We start from the raw sequence: 20,654 nt of genomic DNA, 5'->3' as shown, positions 1-20,654 counted from the left end.
TGCAGCCAGGGAAGATGGAAGGGAAGCAAGAAATCCAACACTTCCTTCCTGAAAATATAAATGATCAGACGCAGTATAGCAATATTTCTTTCAGGTCCTTCCAAGGCTGCCCAGCAAACATCCAAAGTGATGACACTGTGCGCCGTGCCAGAGCCCTCTGCAGCTCCTGCCTCCCAGTGCTGCACTGCTGGCAGCTCTGCCAAAGCACTCTGATTAAGTGAGATGTGGGGAGAAGTTCAGAGCCTAATTTCTTCTTCATAATTAAAAATGTGTGCATCTGTCATGCTGCTGGTGATTAGGTTGTATTTTCTTGTGGCCTAGTAGGAATATGGCAGTGAATCACTTTGCAAGCAGCTGTCCTCTAACAGCTGAGCTAGGTTCAATATTTGATTTAAGCTAATAAAAAGTCTGGGGTAGGGCTAATGTTTACAAACTGGATGTGATAAAGCATTCAGATCATCTGTTGCACAGCCAGGAGGGAGCAGCACAGGGGTCCCAGCGATGTGGGGCTGCGCCTTGTGCTCCAGGAGCAGCTCTGCTGGAGGAGCCTCTTCGTTTCCAGCCCTCCATCACATTGTAATGGCTCACAATGCATTAAATATGTCCCTTTTGCTCTTCTGTGAGAGCTGTAGCCAAACCATACAGTTAAGAATCTTTTAATCTTCATAAATAATTTCTTCTGGCAATCTAGTGAGCTTGGTTGCTGTTCTCTGAATTCCCACTAGTTCAGCTGCTTGCTCCCTTTCAGATGAGCTGCCTAGAAATGAATGCAATGAAGAAAACCTACCCTGATTTAATTCCTATCTGATTGCTTCTCCAAATTGTATTGATCTGCTGTTATCAGGCTGCAGCTTTGGACTTGCTGTCCAGGTTTGCCTGTAGGTCTCTACTGGCATAACAACATGACAGGTTTGTATTTGGTTATTTTCTCCAAGACATATACCAAATAAATTATGGGATATTTCCTTCTTACGCTCTCATCTGTTTGTATTATTTCTTTCCTGTCCAAAAGTCTTTGCAGCTGCATCTCAAAGTGACTCACCTGCCCTCTTCCGCTCTAAATCACCCCATGGTGTTACAGAACCCTGTGCTGTCCAGCAGGAGATTGAATGGAAAAATGACCTCAAACTGACGAGTAATAGCTACAGGAGGCACATATGTAACTCTTCATGTTTCTCTGCATCTCATTTAGAGCTGTGGTTTCCATTTAAAGGCCATATACACCTTCACTTAGATAAAGCTAATGAAAATACAGAAAAGTTCCTTTCATTTTTTTCTATATCAAAAATACTCTGTCATTCCTGGGGTGTTGGACCCAGTCTATGCTAACCTCTCATAAATAACATCTCTGGGAGGAGGTTTTCTAATTCTTTGCCACGTGCTCCAACCTGCTGGTGTAATTCTGCCTGATTAAATATTAGTGGGGAAAAAAATCTTTCCCAGGTGCCTGCAAATGTACATTTTCCTGATGTTTCAGCATCCGACTTGGTGATAATTTCATTTTTCCTTCTTGCTTGCTTGTACACGCGCTCCGTGTTTGGTTGGGACTGGCATCTCCCGCAGTGTTTAATGAGTGTGTTTCATTTTCCTGTGCCAGGTCCCAGGCTTCCATTAAAACCCCTTTCATCCTATTTGAGTGTCTGTTCCTTAAGAAATGTCACATCATCCCATGCCCCGCACAGCAAGAAAATGGTTTTTTTTCCATTTCCACTGAGCTCTGCGGCCAGAGCAGTCTTGAGCTGCTTGGTTGTTTGTTTGCAAAATTAACCTTATGCTGTGCTGAACCCTAAGAATGTAATGTTTTGTTTGCCTGCATTTCAGTGCCATTAGCCTGCAAAGCTCAGTGTTCTCCTTTTCATTGTAATAAACTGTGTGCTGTTTGCTTCTGCTTTGGATGCAGTACTCAAAAGACCCATTTTGTGTGTGGAGAGAGATTGTTAGAGGGGCTCTGGAGGGTTTTAATGAATATCTGCCTGAAATTACATGTATTAGTTTGTAGGAAAGTTTTTTGGTTTTTTTTTTCCCCACTCTTGTTGTGTGTTTGTTTCTGTTGTTTAAATTAGCTTCTCTGTTATGGGCTGTGTCTGTTTTTTGGGCTTTCTGCTAACCAGAGGAATGCAGATTGCAGCGCTCTGAAGGGGAAGACACAGGAAGAATTGCACTGGGGGAGGAAACGTGGCTCCTCTCAGCCATCTCCAAAATATTTCCTTTCTAAATCCTTCCACAGAAACAGAATCTCAGAAGGCTCCTCCTATGAGAAGGGAAAACCAAACCCTTGCACTGGGATGTGTTCTCATGGGCGTTCAGTTGGGTTACGTTGCAGAGAGGCTTTTTCTGGTGTTCTACCACAGTTTTAGAGACTGCTAAAATCAACCACTTGACCCAAAAGTCTATAACAAGGTACTCTGTGGGAGGTTATCTTTGCACTCCTGTCAGTTGTGCAGTGAGCATCTTCTTTCTCTAAAGTTGCTTTGGAAGGAGCAGAGAGGAAGCTCAGTTCTCAGACCGGGCTGTAGTGTGGAAATCTGGGATGGAGAGCCCAGTGGGTTTCCTCTCCACAATGAACCCATGCTTTCTGTGTACCGTAGGCTCTTTGGGGCAGGGTCATCTCTTCTAATGGGATGCTGAGGTGGTATAACAAGACCCACCGCTTAGAGTTCCTTTTTGAATGCAGTGAAAATCACGTTGCCTTTGGCCTTTTTAGTTGGGACTGGGAAGGAGGTTGGTCAAATCAAAATTCCCTCACATGTCCTAAACTTTGTTTTCTTTTTCTTTTTCTTTTTTGCCTTGAAGGTTCAGATGTCTCAAGTTCTGGAAGAAGTGGGAAATCAGAAGCAAAGAGCAGAGATGGTAAGTGGTCTTTTTTTTTTTTCTTCTTTTATTTATTATTATTATTATCATTATTTTCTAGGTGTTCTACAGAGCAGTAATCTATGCAAAGTTCAGTGCCTTTGAACAGTGGATCAGTTCCAGATATTTGGATCTGGACAGCAAATGAACTCTTAAGAAGTTTGTATTACTGTTGGTAGTTTTGGCACTGCTTGTCTCTTCATTTACGTGGAACAAGCGTTGGATGAGATCTGCTGGTCTGCCACCCTTCTTTTGGCAGTTTTTCTTTGGTTACTATTCAGGATCAGAAGGAAGCATTTCGTTTCATACTGAATTGCCTCCTTTCTTTGGGGACCTTTGATTCAGTCTCAAGTGTGCGAAGGACGAGCAGCTGAGATGCAACAGTTATCACAGACTGGTTTGTTATAACGTGTGTTAATTTTCTGCTGGTTTTGGCTGTTTTATTGGTAGCTCCCTCAAGGACCAAAAGCAGTAGAAGCCACAAGTGGTGTGCCCTTCCCATACTAGCAGTAGATTGTCATACATCTCGTAGTTTCTCCTTTTTTTCTTTGGCCATGCTCCTCCTTGCTGTTTCAACGTCACATTTTCTATAATGGGAGCAGTAAATTGATTCAGATTCTGAGTAGGTCTTTTATTGTGGGCAAACATTTGCATGCTTTTCCATGCTCCATCACCCTCTGTGGTGACGTAGCTCAGAACTGATACTTCCAAAGAAAACTGAATTAATCCTGTTTACCGTCTGATCTTGTTACATGCTGCCTTGTTGCAGTTCCAAATTCTAAGCAGTCAACTTTGTATTGTCCCCACTGGACATAACAGAGGATGAATGTGCTGTCATGTTTGATGTGCTGGATCTCATCCATGAGTGTGTTGGGGTTTCTCCTGTGCAGTGGGGAGCGTCTTTGATGCCCTGGTTGATCTTTTTTCACATAGCAATATCTAGATGTAAAATATGTGGTAATCTGTTAGGATCGTGTCCGAAATAAGATGGGATCTGGATGCTCTGAGCCCGTGGGATGAGAGGTCCCAGTTTCAGGGCACTGTGCCCGGGGGGATGATAGAAGGCAGCGCTGTGTGCTGTAGGGGACTCTGTGCTAAGCCAGGGCGTGAGTGAGGCTGTGCTCAGGAGGGTGGGATGGCCTTGCTGTGCTCAGTGCTGTGGAGTACTCCAGCACACCATTTCATTGCTTAGCTGCTAGAAATGAGTTGACTACTAGTAGGAAAAATAAAAAAGGAAGAAAAGAAATTTAAATGTCTTCAGCTAATTGCAGTTGACAAGACAAAGGCAGTTTGACTTTCCAGTATTAATTAGCAAACCCGTACTAATTAGCTTGTATAAGCACAATTCATGCTTCTTTCCCTAAATGCAATTAATATTGCAACTGAAGCCGTCTCTGGGCTGTGCCGCTCTATCATTAACATACCTTACCCTAATTAGACACGGCCAGTAGTGGCTGGAGAAATGAGTTTGTGATTACAACCGTAAAAAATCCTCTAATATTTTATATCCTTCAGGGAACCTGAACCTCGAATTTATTTTCTGATTTAAGAAAAATTACCCTTATCATTGTGCTGTGTAATTGTAAGAATGAAACTTTGATTTTTCTCTCCTTCCCACCCTTTGCCTATTTATTTTCTATATGCTCAATTTGAGTGCATTCCTGTTAAGAGGGAGCAGTACCTGTGTGGCCTTCTGAGCGCTGGTACGTATCAGGTCACTGCTCACATGGCATAGCTGTCTCTCAGATTTGAGGATATTCTCCTCTTCTTATTGGCTAAAATACTGTTTATATTTTTTATTGCCACTGTGAATCCGTTTTGGTCCCTGAGCTCACTTGTTTATTTTGTGTAAATCTGTGCACTTTCTGACAATGTTAGCAGCACTGCAAGTTTTCTCTACCAAGGGTAGCGCTCAGATAACTTTCCCTGCAGGACACACCAGGAGGTTCCATGTGGCATTTGCACCTATGGCTGCCTATTTGTGGTCACAGGACCTTACTTCTTACGGTATGCTGGCTTAGTGCTCTATGGGCACAGAGCTAGGGGCTAGCTTCACTCTATTATTATTTATGGAAAATGGTCTCCTCTTTTATATCAGTTTTCTTTCTTGCCCTGAAGGAGGGAAGCAGAAGATTGTTGCTTTTTCAAATTTTCGTTTGCCTTTTTCATTTCCCTGTATGGCCAGGAGAAAACTGTTTGGCTCAAGCTTACCATCGGAGCAACCGCTGTGATCCCTGATCTCACACTGTATTTCAGTCTGGTTCTGTAGCATAGGGCATTAATAGCAAGATTTTTTTTTCCCTGTCATTAATCCCTGAGGGAATCGAGCCTGGTATTATAGAAGTATCACATGTATTGTCATTGCCCAGAGGTGCTCTGGCTGTCGTTGGCTTTCATCTTGAAAAAGCAGCTTGGCCCAGGTGGGCTCTGAAATCTATAGGCTGCTCATTGGACCAAATGATATTTCATCCTCCAGCAGATTAAAAAGGATGGCTGTAAGAATGAGAATTGCTTTGCAGGGTTGAAGGGAAAGAAGATCTGAAGTCCAAAGATGTAGTCATCACCAAATGAATGACATAAATTGAGTGTCCTTACAGAAGAAATAAAGACCCCTCAAAATGAAAACAACGAGTTCCCCTTGCCTTAAGTGAATGTGTTTGCTAACCCTCTGCGAGGAACAGGAGACCTTTACTTAAGGGCAGCAGGTCAGGAATAGTTTAAGGAGCCAAATCGTGTGTTCAGTGTGAAACCGCAGTGTTTGGGATTAACTTAAATGTCAGTGAGTAGCTACACTGATGCTTATCAGGAGAAATAATGAAGACTGTAAGGAGGATACGTGGAATAAATCTGCTCAGAGGACACAGCGTGCTGTGGCTGGAACAGGCTGCTGACTGGAGAGCAGCATGGAGAAACTGCAGAAGGAGTTTGGGAACATTGCAACCAGCACAAGAAATGCACACAAGTCATGGACCATTTGTACTGCTATTGAAAGGCTTCACTTCCCAGTGGTTGCATCAGACCTCCACAGCACCAAGAACTGTGACTTCTGGTACTTAAGAGAAATACCAAATGAGGTTCAATTTTTGTGATTTTTTATTTTAATTTACGAACTTTTACTTTTCAGACGGTAACAGGAAAGAAGTGAACTTCAGTATAGGAGATCTGCCCTAGATAATTAGGTAATATAGCTAATTTAATTCTGGTTTAGCAGTTATTAAACAGAAAGCAAGAAATGGAACAGGCGAGACAGAAGAATGACAGAACTGGTGCTCATTGATGGAGATGTTAATTCTCTGTATTATCTACAGTAGGTGGAATTAAATGTGGGACTGGAGTCCCCAGCCACATTGGTTATGAACAGAAATGAGGCTTTGCCAGAACGTATACAGAGCCAGCAGGCTGGGGGGGAAGGCAGGTGACCGATGGGGACAGAAATTCCCCATCTATCAAAAATCTCTCTCATCATTTCCAAATTGATTTAGCAAAATGACAGCAAACCTCCCCAGCACTTGACAGATGTTATCCGAGCGCCTTACAAGAGAGCAGCAGGCCTGGGTTGGATGGACAGCGTGCCATTCAGCCGAGCAGCAACATGAACACAGCAGCACTTTTTTAGTGAGACAGTACAGTAGTGGGAAATACCCAGTTCTCAACTCAGATGGGAAAACACGAATCTGGTTATAAAGAAGCAGCAAAACGTTGATCCAGAATGAAATGATGTAGTAACAGAGGACTGGAAGAGGACTCTAGGTGACAAAGTCTGATCCTTTGGCAACTGAGGCAATTGCAGCATACAGTTTAGTTCATAAATTTATCGAGCTTGTCTTGAAAGTGCTGAGCTTGTTTGTCCCATTACTATCACTGAAAGCCTACCCTGACAGCTAGAAATTTTCTCAGTTCTAGCTGGAAATATATGTGCAGTTAATATCCTTTTTTGTATGTGTTAATATTCTTCAACTACAATGACTGTTCTTCCTCCCTCCTATTTATATGGTGATGTATTTATAGAGAACAGTTGTTCTCTCCCAGCATTTCCCTTGCCCAGGTTAAACAAATCAAGCTCTTCCAGTGCTCCCTTAAAACAGGCTCCTCAGCCTGCTTTGGAATCTTGCAGCTGTCTTTACACCTTTTCCCATTTTACTCCGCTTCCTTCAAAGCTCCATAAGCAGTGCAGTCCCATCATTCCGGGTGGTGTTGCAGCAGTGGGTGCTGCACAAGCACCAGAGCAGCACCACGAACCTGCCTGTGTTGAACAGAGAGCTCAGAATAGCTCTTCTTCTCCTACACGAGAGCTCGCTCTTAAGTGCTTGTTGTAAACAAGTACATTAACATTAGTCCTCCTTGTTCCCCACGATGCAGGAATACAGCGAGCTTCGAGGAGCGGAGGCAGAACTTTTCCTCCTCTCTTAGTATAGGAGGTGATGAATGGCCGTGGTTGGTTGTGTGCTGCATGTTCCACCCTGCAGAATTTGTGTCCAACACACAAAGCTGGGACAACGTCAGAAACATCTCTGCAAAGCAGAGCTGTGGGCGCAGTGGGATGGCAGTAGATGAGCGCTACCCAACTGCCTGCAGAACAGAGACATGATGGGAACGTTAGACCTCCGCATGGGGACATCTAATTGTGAGTATAATTAGGGTGGGAGAAGAGACTGAGTCAATTCTTGAGGTTTACGTCTAGCCTGGCGCACGGGATCAAGCAGTCCGTTCGCTTCAAATTAAAAAGAAATAAACGGTCTGTTTAAAAGTCCCATTACGCAAATGAAGCTGCTGTTGGATCCATTAGCGCTGAAGTTTTATGGGACTCGGCAGCACCAGTTGGTTCCAACAGGCCTGCTTTTGTTTTCTCCTGGAAGGTGGTAACAGCTGGCTTAGGGTTTGAAGTCTTCCACACAGCAGCAGGGGAAGCACAGGAACCAGAGGTGTAGAAGTGTTGTGTGCCCCTCACCCTGAGCTGCACCAGCACATGCTTTTGGTAAGGAGGGTGATGGTGGGTGAGCACTGCTCGGCTCAGAGCTCAGCTAATGCTCTCACCTTGGCATTGCGGGGCTGTAACCGCAACAAGGACTGAGGGTGAAAGTAAAGCACTAGGGAATATTCTTTTTTTTTGCCTTTCGTTGTTGGAGCAGAGGAGAAAAACGCATCATTTTCCTGAGCAGGGGGCAGTGCTGTGCTGTGGTTAGAGCAGTCCTGTTGTTGGTGTCACTGCAGAGTGAGTTACACTGAGATATACTGGGTGAGATAAAGCCAGCGGGACAGGGATGTTGTCAGAGGCCTTATTATAGCAGGCACAGCCTTAAGACACAAAAGGCATAATTAACGGGCATGTAAATACTGTGCTTTTCCAGGCTTCATTCACCATCACATGAAGTTGATGGGCAACCTCAGACTCGCGTTGAGATGGGGGAAAATCAGGTGAGAGCCGCTGGCTGCTCTGAGATTCAGCAGTTCCTTCCCCTTTCTTCTGCTTCACCTCAAAGGCAGCTTGGAGAAGCTGTAGGAGGAATGTGTGCTGTTAGTGCAGTACAGGGAAAGAAAGGCCTTGGAACAGTCATATTTGGATGAGACAAAGTAATCCTTGGTCTCCATCTTGCTTGTGGCAAGGAAGGAAACTGCTTTCCTCCTGCTTCCACAGCCCCGGGTTGTAGCTGCACCAGAATAAGCCAGGCAGAGAGGTCTGAGTGGGGAGAGGCTATTTTGCAGGCACAGCTCATCCGGAGCAGTGCCTGCTGCTGGATTTAGGGGGCACTGAGGGCGTGCTCAGTGGACGTACCCGCAGATCAGAGACAGCTGCATGCTTTTCTTCTTGCCCAGGGCTGGGTTTATGTGTACCAAGAATGAGGTAAAAGCTCACAGACTGCCTTAGTCCTTGCACTGACAGCCTCATCAGCTCGCTGCGCTATTTGTTTTGCTTTCGATCCCTGTGTGTCCCCGTGCCCTTAGAAGAGTTTGTTCCTGGTGGTTTTTGCCGTTGGCTGTTGGAGGTGGGTGGGACTGGCGGTGGGTTCTGTCAGGGCAGCCGAGTCCTCCAGCAGGAGCTGTGAAGCCTAATTTATCCACAGAGACACGGAGATCATAGAGCAGAATTCTTCCTGTGACCTCTTGGTAAATAATGAATGGCACAGCCCTGCCTTTTTGGAATCGCTTAATTGAGGCTGACAACTCTTTGTTGTACTACAGGATCTAGCTTGTCAGGAGAATTTTAACTTATTTATGAATATTTCATTAACCTCTAAAGACTGGCTGTATAAAATCAAGCTCCTGCCAGGCCCTGTCCTGTTGATGGTGTATTCGGTGCTAATGTCATCCCCGACACATCTATTACACCTTCCCTTCCCTCAGAGCGAAGCGTTGGAGCTTATTGTTGGTGGCAGCAGGAACATGTTCACCAAAGGTTAAAATGCCAGGTTTCTGTTCTGGCACCAGAACTGAACATACGGTGTTTGAGAGGGAATTGATTTTTGCTTTTTGTTCTTTGATTGCTTGCTGGCAACTGAAGGAGAACACAGGCAAAATCCCAAGAGGCTGAAATGGGCAGAGCAATCTTGGCAGGCACTGTAACCTTTGCTATTTTGCCCGGGGAGAGAGATTTCCCACTTCTTACACATTAAAAGCCCACTGCGTGTTGTGGCAGGAGGTCCACATCATGGGTCATTTAGCTGGAAACATTTGAATGCTCTTAAATCTGCTCTTCTTAGTCTGTGCTTCAGGAAGAGTTCGGGAACAAGGCTCCTCCAAGCCTCTGCTGCTTTCTGGAAGGCAGCTACAAGAGCTGCCCGCTTCCCTCAGTGCTGGCTGTGTCCCCATCCTCGTGCTGCCCATCCCTGGGCATTCAGCGCACTGTGAAGCCTTGGGGGTCCCCTTGCCCACCCTCTCTCTGCAGAGATGTGCCGGCAAAGTGCAACGCGGGGCTGGAGCTGTTCATTAAAGCACTGAGGCACAGGCTGTGGGTTGTTCCATGGGAGCTGGAACAAGAGGATTACGTTCAGTTTTGCAGCCCAGCACTCAGTGAAGGCTCCTTTGCTCTCAGCGTTCAGCAGAGATTGATTCCGCTGTATTTAGGTTAGGAGACGAAGGAACAAAAATGGGTGTTCGATTCCTCTTTCCTTTCCTCTTTGATCTTCTTCCTAGGTGGTTGGTTGAAATGCTTAGGTTCTTCTCTGACTGTTCATTATGTGATGATTTTTCGACACGGAAACTGATGGGGAGGAGGGAGAGGTGGGATTACAGCTACCATTTCATGAGCATTTCTTGACTGAATGCTCCAGAAACTGCTCAAAGGTATATTTTCAGGAAACAAGCAGTAGTCAGACTTGGTGTGGAGGAGGTATAATGTCTTTGCAGGCTTATTTGTTGCTTTGCCTCTGAGTTACAGCTGCTAGAAGATTTGCTTCTGGCGGAGGTACCAACTTCTTGTTTGCCCTGAGAACAGCCATCTCCACTGCAGCTGTGCCACTGGATGAGGTTGCAGTGTGTTGAGTGCTGAAGCCTTCAAAGTCCCCTAAATTTCTTCCACCCTGTGCTTGGCGCTCTAACAGGTAGGAGGTGTCAGCCAGTTCAGGCTGGTTACTCTGGAATTTCCTGCTCTCAGTGGACACCATCTGTTTTGCCCTCCCTGCTGGGAGGAACTGCAGGGTAGTGGAGGTGGTGGAGCGAGGCTGATAGCAGCAGGGAGGCTCTGAGCTGAACAGACATGGAAATGAATGAGTGGAGGGGTCTGAGCACAGAGCTGCCACGGATTTTTGGCTGTTGTGTGGCAGTGCCTGGTTTGTGGGGCTGGGAGCTGCAGCAGGGGGGAGAGAACCTGCGTTCATTCCTTCTTTTGGAGCAGAGAGTTGAAATCTGTAATTACATCACCATGAGTAAACCCATGGGTTTAAACCACTGTCTCCACTTCTTTTGCACTGTGGGTCTTTTGCTCAGGGTATTTGCTCCCCTTCCTTTTGGACTGTCGAGATTTGTTAATCTCTGAGCCAGCTCACATCCTCATGAGATGTCCAGCAATGCCTGTTTCCAGCCTGTCACTTCTCAGATGTGTGGTTTAACTTTTAGGTAGCTCTGCATGAGCTGGGTCTTGCACTTGATGATCCTCGTGGGTCCCCTTCGGGCCAGGTTATCCCATGGTTCTATTTCGCACCCATCACAAAGTGCAGAAAAGAAAGAAAAACAGCATGAATTGAGGAAGAAAGCTCAAGAAGACAAAAACATCCAAGCAGTTGTATGTTGGCACTCACACAATGAGTGGTGACATGGGTGATGTGCTGCTGATGTGCTGTGCTGCTGGCCACGGCAGCTGCCTGCAGACTGAGCCCCAGGCAGGGCTCTCCTGCATGCCATGCAGGCTCCATCCCAACCTGCTGTAGTTGTGTCTGTGCCATCTGTGGGCACAAAGGGCCCCCAGCGTTGTGCTACATGGGGTATTCAGAAGGTTTGTGCTCACCCTGCTGTACCCAAGACCCCACATCTCAACTCTTGGGACGTTGCAGCAGGAGATGAAAAAGCAAGAGGGAAAATAAATATTTTCCCGACTCTTCTCTTAAGTATTCCAGACAGGAGGTTTTGAAACAGATCGTCTGAGCGATGGGTTAAGCACCTCCAATTAGACAATATTGCTCATCAAGAATAATGTGCTGCTGTGCGGAGCACCTGCGGGTGCGGAGCTGTGCTGGGGCATGGAGGGTGAGGTGCCAGCTGGGCTGGGAGGCGGCAGGGGCAGAGCTGGGAGGTGGCAGGACACAGAGGGCTGGCAGCTTGCAGCTTGGAGTGCAGCAGGAGTCACACAGGGGCAGTTTTAGGGCAAAGTTTGGGGAGGGATGTGGGGTGTGAGCGCCTCAGCTCCCTGCACAGGCTGTGGGTAGGGGATGCTAAGGCTTGGAGGACACGATGTGGGGATGCTTCCTTAGTGCATAAAGCTCAGGCTGATGGTTGATGCTGGTCTTATGTGGTCATGGGAAGTTTGGGACCTTTGTGTGCTTGGCCTTATTCTTTTCCCTGTAGCACCATATACCTTTGTGACTACCTATGGGATCCTTAAGGTAGGCAGCTATGAGCAGTATGCCTGCGTATCCAACTGCTGCCAGCAGGGCTGTGCTCCTTTGCAGCAAGGCTCAGTTTGGCTCATTGGACCCATTTGGAGTTGCACCAAGTCACGCTGGTGCAGCACAATGTGGAGGGAGGTGTGTGAGGAAAAGCTGCAGGCTGCCTGCAGATTGGGAATCGGAGGGGAGAGAGGTGAAAGCTCGTTAGGGCTCCCTTGGGGTAGATGAATTAGTTAATGACTGTGCTGCGCTTTGAAAATGCAAATGCTGTGTCAAAGCTGAGTCTGATTATAATAATCAATCTTCCTTTTGAGAGGGTGCTGGAGTCGGGGAGGGGGGAGAGGGATGAGGCCGGGGCTGAATTTTTAGATGACAGCTCTGAGTTCCTCCGCCGTCATGAAGGAAACCTGCTGCTGCCGAGGAGGTTGGGGAGAGGCAGAGCTGCACTGGGAGGAGTGTTCCCTGCCAGCCTGGTGGCTGCACGGCAGCCTGGCCTTAATTCTGTCATTCTGTTCCCTGTGATTGTCCTGGCTGGCGAGGGAGGGGCTGGCGCGGCTCCTACCTGTGAGCTACCCCTGCTAATGGGAAAGATAGAAACTGCCTCCTAAGCAGGATCCTTGGGGGATGGAAGGAGGGGAGGGCGGCTGCTGCTGGCGTCCAGCAGTGACAGCTCCTTCTCCCCTGGCACTCTATTCGTTTGTAGCAAGCGTTCCTAGTAATTACGCCTCTTAATTTAGGAGAGCGAGTGGGAGAAAGGAATATAAATTTGTGAATTAACTTTAGAGATTGGAAATAGGGCAAGTGAACCTTCTCTCTGGGAGATTATATTTGGAAATGAAATAGAATGACATTCAGTATAAACTTGAAAAATTGCTCTCTTTTTACTGCAACAGGAGGAGAAAAAACACAATCCAGACCATATGGGAGAGAAGCAGAAGTCAGCATATGTCCATCTCCCAGTTTGTGTGTATCTACAATAATGTATATGCATGAGTGCCTTTTCGGTACTGTTTACTGCAAGGTTGCTTCTAGCCCTGTCTTCTCAGTGATAAAAGCATGCCAAGTTTGTTACAGACTGGCTAACCCATAGAGAGCAGCAACTCTCATCTCGCTCGCCTTTGTCTTCAAAGAGGAAAAAAACAGAAGATATATTATTTTGCTTTAACCGAAAGGGAAATAGGTAGTTCTGAAACACTTTTTATTGAATATCTGATTTTCTTTGGTTTTATTGCTTTTGTTCTACAATAGCATTGAGGATTAATTTCCCCCAGAAATGCACCTGGTCTGCTTGGCCTGTTTCTGAAAGACAAGTGATATTTTGTCTTGCAAATATTGTCCTAGTTCTTTGAAGAAGTTAGGTTGAAGACTAGAAATGCATGTACCATTAAGAAACCTGGCGAGGCTCCGTTCTCCTCTGCAGGCACTGAAAGGGAGCAGCCCTTCCGCCCCGGCTGCTTGGAGGAGCTGATGCTGCTTTTGCTGAGCAGAATGATGGATGGAAGCACGCAGCATGGTGTTTTACTGCCTCATAGTATTGCTGGACACCCAAATTAAGCTCACTGCTGTTTACGTGCGTTGGATTTCTGCCCTGACACCACGTTTGTGAGTCTGTAGACATCAGGAGGTCACCGAGTTTGTTGTGTTCATCTGTGGGAAGAGAGGTGAACAACATTCTTAGTGCTTGTGCATCCTTTGGAGGGAAGGAAAGTCACATTGCTACAGTGACTGGTTATGGGCTCCTGGAGGACTGGAGCGTGCCTGCATTCCAACCACATGGGTCACACTTAGAGCCCTATTTCTCTGCTCTTAGTCTGTTTTAGCACCCGCTTCCAAATCTTCCTGGTTTTCGTACACTTAAATATTTATGTATTTAAATAGCTTGCTAAATTGTGTTGAGACTTGTAGTCAAACAGAACCTCTCAATTCACCTTTCCATGCTGGCTCTGTGCAATTCAGTGCCTATTTATCTCTGCCTTTTAAAATCAGCTCTTCTGCTGAGGAAGGCCTTTCAAAGGATGTTGCATCAGCCCATTGTTAACTAAACCTTTAGACATTTATAATGGATTCAGCATTTCCTGCTTTTTACAGCTCCAAGAATGCAGAATGACGTGCAGACACACACTTCATCAGGATAAGATTGCTGTATCAGCCCCTCACTAAAATGCACTCATTATTCAAATAATGGCTATATGTTTCCAGCATGTGTTCTATGAAATACGTGTACACGATGTGAGAAAATGAACTGGCCCTTTTTTCAGCGGGCAAATCCTGACTTTAGCACTGAGCTGAAGTACTTCAGACTGAGTCCTTCATGAATTTCACTGCTTAAAACGTGGCACCTGAACAGGGATTTGGTCGTTGTTTTGGACAGCGTGTTCCAATATTCAGAAGTCCATAAACACGGTTTATGAGGGTGACTGATTTAATTTAGAAGCTTAGATCTGTGGTAAATCCCATTGGAAGAAGAGTGTGGGCAGTGGGCGAGTGGGATGCTTTGAAAATGCTCATCTTTACCAACACTGCTGGAGTCAAGTGGGAGGAACAGTGGGTCCGTGGTGTTGCAGAGACTCAGAGTACATGCTGGGGAGGGGACAAATACGGGTCAGCAGTGACAAACGCCATAAATATACCGAGTAAATCTGGTCTCTGAAATAAAATTCTGTTTCTTCAGGCTGTCAGGGGGATGAATTTGTAATTTTATGTCCCTCCTGTCGTCTCAAAGATCTCGAAGTAATTCGTGCAGGAGAGAAAACTGGAGAGGAGCACATTTTTTGCAGTGCTGTGGGTGTTTGCTATGTCATTCACACTTGGAGGAGAGCCGCCATCTTGAGGTCCTGTCCAGGCAGGTTGGAAAGTAAGGCTGAAAGAAGAGAGCGTCTCCATTTAATTAAGCGCTGGATGAAAATCCGTGTTCTTCTTTCCTCTCCTTCTCGGATGGTAAACAGCCATGACAGTGCTTATTTTGGAAAAAAATATTTGCATTTGACCTTTTGGGCTATTTGCGTGCGTGGTCATTCCGAAATGATGCTATATGCTAGTTGTGCCCGGATCGCTCTCAATTGACAGTAATGAAGCTAGGCTGAAATTCACACTCGTGAGGTAAGAGAGGAGAAAAGGTTCTGGATAAATGCTATCAATTTAGGTTGAAAGCAAGAGGCTCCAGTGTGTTCTGAAGAGAGAACATTGCATAGTCAAAATGTTAAGTACCCGTTTACGTGTTATATTCACGAGTCGTGGACTCTGACACCACTCATTATTCTGCCCTTTCTGGTGTCGTAAAAACCTTGGGCAACTCAGATTTTTTTATTTACTTAAGAAAAAAGAGCCAAGTTTGGCTTCTTTTCAGATTGCCGATAGATTCTGTGTAATGGGGCAGTGATTGGGGCTGACCATGGGTGATGTTAACCCCGAGGCTCTGAGGGGCTGCAGGTCCCTCTTGTGCAGTTTTCAGCCTAAGAGATGCAATGCAGTGTTATGGGACTGCGTGTTCTCCCTTTGCTCTCAGTGCTGCTTAAAGGAGCTGAAGGGTTGGAGCTGACCTGGGTCGTTTGGTAACAAATGAGGAAATGCAGCAATGAGCAGGAATTGAAGCAGCCTTTCCCCCTCTCTACTGGGAAATGTTTCTACTAACTTAATGTATTTGTTGTAATGAATTTAGCTCAGCCAGTTACAAAAAATTATTGATAAAAACTGGAGGAGTTCAGACAGGAAGACTGAGTTAGCCCAAAAAGTGGGAAAAGCCTGCAGAAGGCATGGCTGGGAAGCAAGAGAGAGCAGGACTAGAAACTGATAGAGCACGAGTGGTGTGCTGGGAAACAGGCAGTAAAAAACAAGAGGCTGTTCCATTCCGGATCCATTCTTGGAGCTGTTCTTTGTCACTCATAGCAAGAGCACAAGGGAACGGACAGAGCTGAAAATCACACAGAGTATGGCTCTGTGCTTGTACTGCCTTCCTGCTGCTTATTTCCTCCTTCAGTTCTGCTGCTTTTCTGCCCGCTTTTTCTCTGCTTTCTGTCTCAGCTGCAGACCATCAGACCTGTGTGCCCGGGGATGCAGTGGCTGTGCAATGCCAGGCTGGTGCCAGCGCTGCCCATGGGCTGCACAGCATGCACTGCTTCACGTCAGGCAGGTGCAGCTGCACACAAGGAAGGCTCAATCAACAGATTCCTCACTCTTTGCTCTCTTTGCTGTTCTCTTCGTCCTTATTCTGTGAGGACCTCTTTGCTTGTGCTGTGCTGCCTTCAGAAAAGCAGAACTGGATGCCGACAAGAAGCTGCTTCGGCTTATCTCAACTAACTTCCCTTGTGCCCTGAAAGAGACATAAGTAACGTTTTTAATATTCTCTGTGAGATTGGCAGGCAGCAACATTTTCCTTGCTGAAACCCCAACAATTGAAGGAAACAAGCAATAGGGTTTTTTTTTGTGTGTGTGTGTGTGTTTTTAAATGAAATATTTAATACCTTAACTGCTTTTTCCTTTCTTTCTTTTTTCGTAAAAGACTGATGAGATGTTAATGCCAGTAATTCACAGTGGCACAGAGCTGTGCCTTGGTCTGAACCTGGGACTCCTCAGCAGCTCCAATCAGCGCCGTGCAGCGCTGCCCCACCGGGGTCGGTTGGTGCCACGGTGTTCGCACTGTGCCCTCCTCCCCAGGGACATCAGACTTACAGCCCGCTGGTTTTGGTGCACGAGGATTCAGAGGGCACAGAAATGACATCAAATGCCATCACAGACCCTGTGGCCTTCCCTCCTCGCTCTGACAAACCCAGCAGAATCTCACTGTGCTGCTATGGAGCGTACCTGGCATGGGTTTGTCACCGCTCTGTCTCAAGCAAGATGTGCACTGATGCTTTTCACTGCAACACTCGCTTCAGCATGTGCGCATTCACTCTCCCGTCTCCCTTTCCCATTTGCACTCCATTTTTCCTCTCTGTGCAGCAAACACAGGTGACCCCCTCTCACAGCAGCAGCATCTCGCTGGCCCTTCCCCTCTGCCCGCCATCTACCCTCAAGGCAGCAGTGATTTATCTGCTCGTGTTGGTGAGCAGGTGGCACTTGGACTCAAGGCTGAGCCCGCTTAGCATGTGATAAATAACATATTTACCAGCCCCTCCATCTTCAAATGCTGCCCACATGCAGTCCGAAAGCAGCAGAAAACCCGAACAGCAGACACATCCAGCCTTCAGCAGACGTGGGAACCAAGAGATACGATGAGTGCTTTCCTGCTAGAAGCGGGGTGGAATTGAAGGCTGCTCCTCGTCCTGGTACCTTTTATTCACATTCCTGAACCAACTGGAGCGCTCGCTTTATCCTCAGCCATCTGTGATGGGCTGAGCTGGGAGAGATAAGCTCAGTAATCAGAAAATTGAAGGAAGCATTTCTGGCTGTGATAATCTTATCAGGCAGCTAATATACATTAACATTTGTACAGCCTGATGATGCAGGTGGGCCTTGCTTTATTTTTTCTTTTTCTGGATGCCTTTTGACAGGGAAGGGAGAATGCAGAATTTTGGGGTGCCAGAGAGAAATTTGGCCAAAAACTCCCCTCCACCTGCTCCTGTGCTCCAATGCTATGCCTTCAGAAAGGGGAGAGAGGGTAACACAGCCATCCCCTCCGTGCCCTTTCCTGATAACAGCGCTGCAATGTTCTGTCTGCCTTTCCTGGCAAATATGGAAGGGCACAGAGGCAATATGTCCGGATTTCAGTTGTGGCTGACCAGTGGGACTGCACATATCAATGTGTTCTTCTTGCTTGTGGAACTGGGGAATTTCTGTTAACTTGCTTCTGTTGCACAGAGTTCACCTTTCCAATGTGATTTTTCTCTACCAATCCAATCAGTGCTGTTCAAGGGAATGATTTCTCTGATCCTGAGCTGTCTGCGGTCACAAGTTCTGCATCGCTAATTAGGGCTGAATTGCTTATTGTTTTCCTTCTGCGTGGCAAAAATATAGTGTTTGTCCATAGATTTATGAGGGGAATTAGTTATCAGCTGCAAAAGACAGAGGACAAGGAGGCCCAAACTCTGAATGAGATCTAAGCTGGGAGAGGTGCAGAGATAGAAGCTGTGTGTCCTCTGAGTACTTTTTCTGCTTACTGTTTGTGATAAGTTGCTTTGTGAGAGGTCTAGAAACAAGGAATGTGGTTTAATCATCTGTGCCTTGTCTTTATAGCTGGATTAGGGGTACAGTCAGAGAACCTGGGAATGGTTGAGTCTGGGTAAGAAGTTCTCATGTTTGCGAATTTTGAAGTATTTTCTTGTGAGTTCTTCCCAAACAATTCCAAAGGCAGAAAGTACTCTTAATTGCTTCTTTGTTCCACCAGACCTACCTGAGCAGCTTCAGCTAGAAATGTATATTGGAAAGTGCTGGAAATACTCCCTGGTGTTTTCCATTCAGTGTGTGTGTGTCAGCCTTGTCCTGGACGAGACAGCATAATCCTGTAGCTCGTTTCTTTATGGGAGGAATTGATGCTAAATGAGGTTGAACTGTCAATACTTAATCTTGGGTACCAGATAGCTCCTAATGCCACGCTAATAATTCTCTGCATCCAATTATGCATTAGGGATGGGTTGGGGAAATCTCTAAAAAAGAAACAGAAGCTCTACTTAGAAAACAATCAACTTTTTGTGCCTCATCTGCCTCAGAGAAAAGGTTGGGGAAGGCAGAAGGGAGCGTGAAGGATTAACTGAGGTTGTGGCATTCAACGCATGAGGAGTTGTCAGTATCCTGAGAGGGGTCTGACCTGTGCAGGACGTCACGGTTCCTTCCTCCTTCCTTTGCTCTTCTCACGTCTCTATTCCCCCATTAGCACTGAGAAACTCATACCTTTTCTCTCCTGCAGCTGGAGGTGGAGATGAAGGTCCTGAAGTCTCGAGAGTGCACCGCAGAGCAGAGTGCCTTCATCACCAAGGAGGAGGTTGACACACTCAGGTGAGCAAAGCAGGGGGAAAGCTGGGAAGGTTCAGCAGCTTTCAGTGGAACTGAGAAGGGAAAGCCCAGGCTCGTTTCACTGTCTGCTAACGTTACTGCTGTCCTGTGGTGGAGCACCAGATAAGAGACCTCATCATGCTACATTGCCATGCTATGTACGTAGGCACTCCTACTCAGGGAGCAGCGAAGTGACGTTGATTAGAACTTGTTTTCCTTGTGTTTCTGAAGTGGTATTTCTTTTCCCGAGCACACTTTTTACTTTCCTGTCTGTTTTTATGGACATAAGAAAGCTGTGAAGCATTAGCAGAAAGCCTCAGCCCCTGATTTTTCCTGCATTTACATACTTCGCAAGCTTTATTTTTTTAATCTTTTGAGATTCTGCAGGCTCTTCTCTTTTAATCTATGTGGGGTCTTTTGCACTCATAAGACTGGCTTCATAGGACTGGCTCCTGCACTGCTATTCCCTTTATTGACTTCCTTCCCTGTGGAAAGAGCACTGCTGTTTTTTTCTTATTTTGACCAAATCTGGACTGTAAACATAGGATCTGTTGGCATGTATGTAAAGAGGTTTAGAATTGAGCTTTTGTAATAGTGATGTGCATGTAGCACTGGAGATAAAAGAGGGATGTTTCCCCTGGTGCATTGCTGCAGATGGCAGAGGGGTACCTGTTGTTATTCAGTGAAAGAGAAGTTACAAAACAGCATTTCAGCAGAGGATACACGAGCATTAACAAAAGCTACAGGGAAGCTAGACAACCTTTCCATGTATTTATTAAAGCATTTACAGCTTCCATTCCAAACCAGGTGACACAATAAATACTGAGCATAGAAAAGTTCATCTGTTTCTGAATGTTTAATAAAGTTCCTTTTATTTAAGCTGAGCAAATCAGATCTTGACAGGCGGAGTTTTTTATTCTCAGCTGATGTAAGACTTTGGCTGGAGTTTCACTTCTTAATTCTTTTATATTTTCAGCTCCATCACTATAAAGTGTTACTGCCTCTTAGGACTGAAAGTGGGTTTTTGCAGCAAGCAGAATCTTGCAGAAAGCAGAAATTACTGGCCTGCGTGTTATGACTTTGCACTTGTGCCTTGCCTCTGGAGCTTGTTTTATGGCTTTGAAAGCCCAGTTCCATAGCAGAGGGAAGGTATTGGAAAATAACACATGTTCGGCTAAGCTCTTCCAATACGTTTTAAGGCTATAAACCTAATCACAGGGACTCACTCCTGGAGTGTAGTTCCCTCAGGGTGGTGTAATGGTTTTGAATACCCAAGGCATACATCTCCCTTTTTTAATTCTATCGTGTACGTAAGTTCTGGTAGAAGATAATATGTGGTAACTTTCCTTTTTCAACAGAGTAAACCTGTCTCCATCTACTTCTGCGTACTGTGGATGTTTATTTGACCTGAGCTCATTCAAATTTTCCCTTTGAGGTGCAGCAGACCCTCTGAAACCTGATGTTTATACTGTTGCAGAAGTATTCAGCACCTCCGCAGCAATGTTAAACCCATCATTCCTGATTAATTTTATGCCTCTCTATCAGTGAAGCCAGTATCCTGTTCGCTGTCTTCTGGGAGCTGAAGGTTTTCAGAATGTTTCTAAAGCAACTCCACGGTCTCTCCCTCCCTGGGTTGGTATGGGCTGCAGCACCCTTTCATGGAGGAGACATTCAGTCTCTTTGTTTCCCCCTCCAAGACTCATTACTCAGTGTTTATCTTCACTGAACAGCGTTTTTTGCCATCTATTAATGGAGCAGCTTCAGGGACAGTGTGTGTAGGGGGGAGCAGCCGGGTTGCCACGTGGTCCGGGACTGCTTCATATTGCTGGAGGCTCTTGG

The 20,654-nt window shown here is 45.9% G+C and overlaps 1 protein-coding gene across 7 annotated transcripts in view; it reads left to right on the top strand.

The window, feature by feature from the left end:
* MAD1L1 (MAD1 mitotic arrest deficient like 1) overlaps positions 1-20,654 on the top strand; it is a 320,017-nt gene that overhangs the window by 147,450 nt on the left and 151,913 nt on the right. For all 7 annotated transcript variants that reach the window (XM_040647851.2, XM_004945136.5, XM_040647852.2 and 4 more), the window contains 2 exons: positions 2,794-2,850; positions 18,730-18,818. In XM_040647851.2, the coding sequence (XP_040503785.1) occupies positions 2,794-2,850; positions 18,730-18,818 (146 nt within the window). The remainder of the gene's footprint in view (positions 1-2,793; positions 2,851-18,729; positions 18,819-20,654) is intronic.

Source organism: Gallus gallus, chromosome 14, assembly GCF_016699485.2.
Source record: "Gallus gallus isolate bGalGal1 chromosome 14, bGalGal1.mat.broiler.GRCg7b, whole genome shotgun sequence".
NCBI lineage: Eukaryota > Metazoa > Chordata > Aves > Galliformes > Phasianidae > Gallus > Gallus gallus.
Note: the sequence above shows the minus strand (reverse complement) of the source record. Positions and strands in the feature narration are given on the sequence as shown.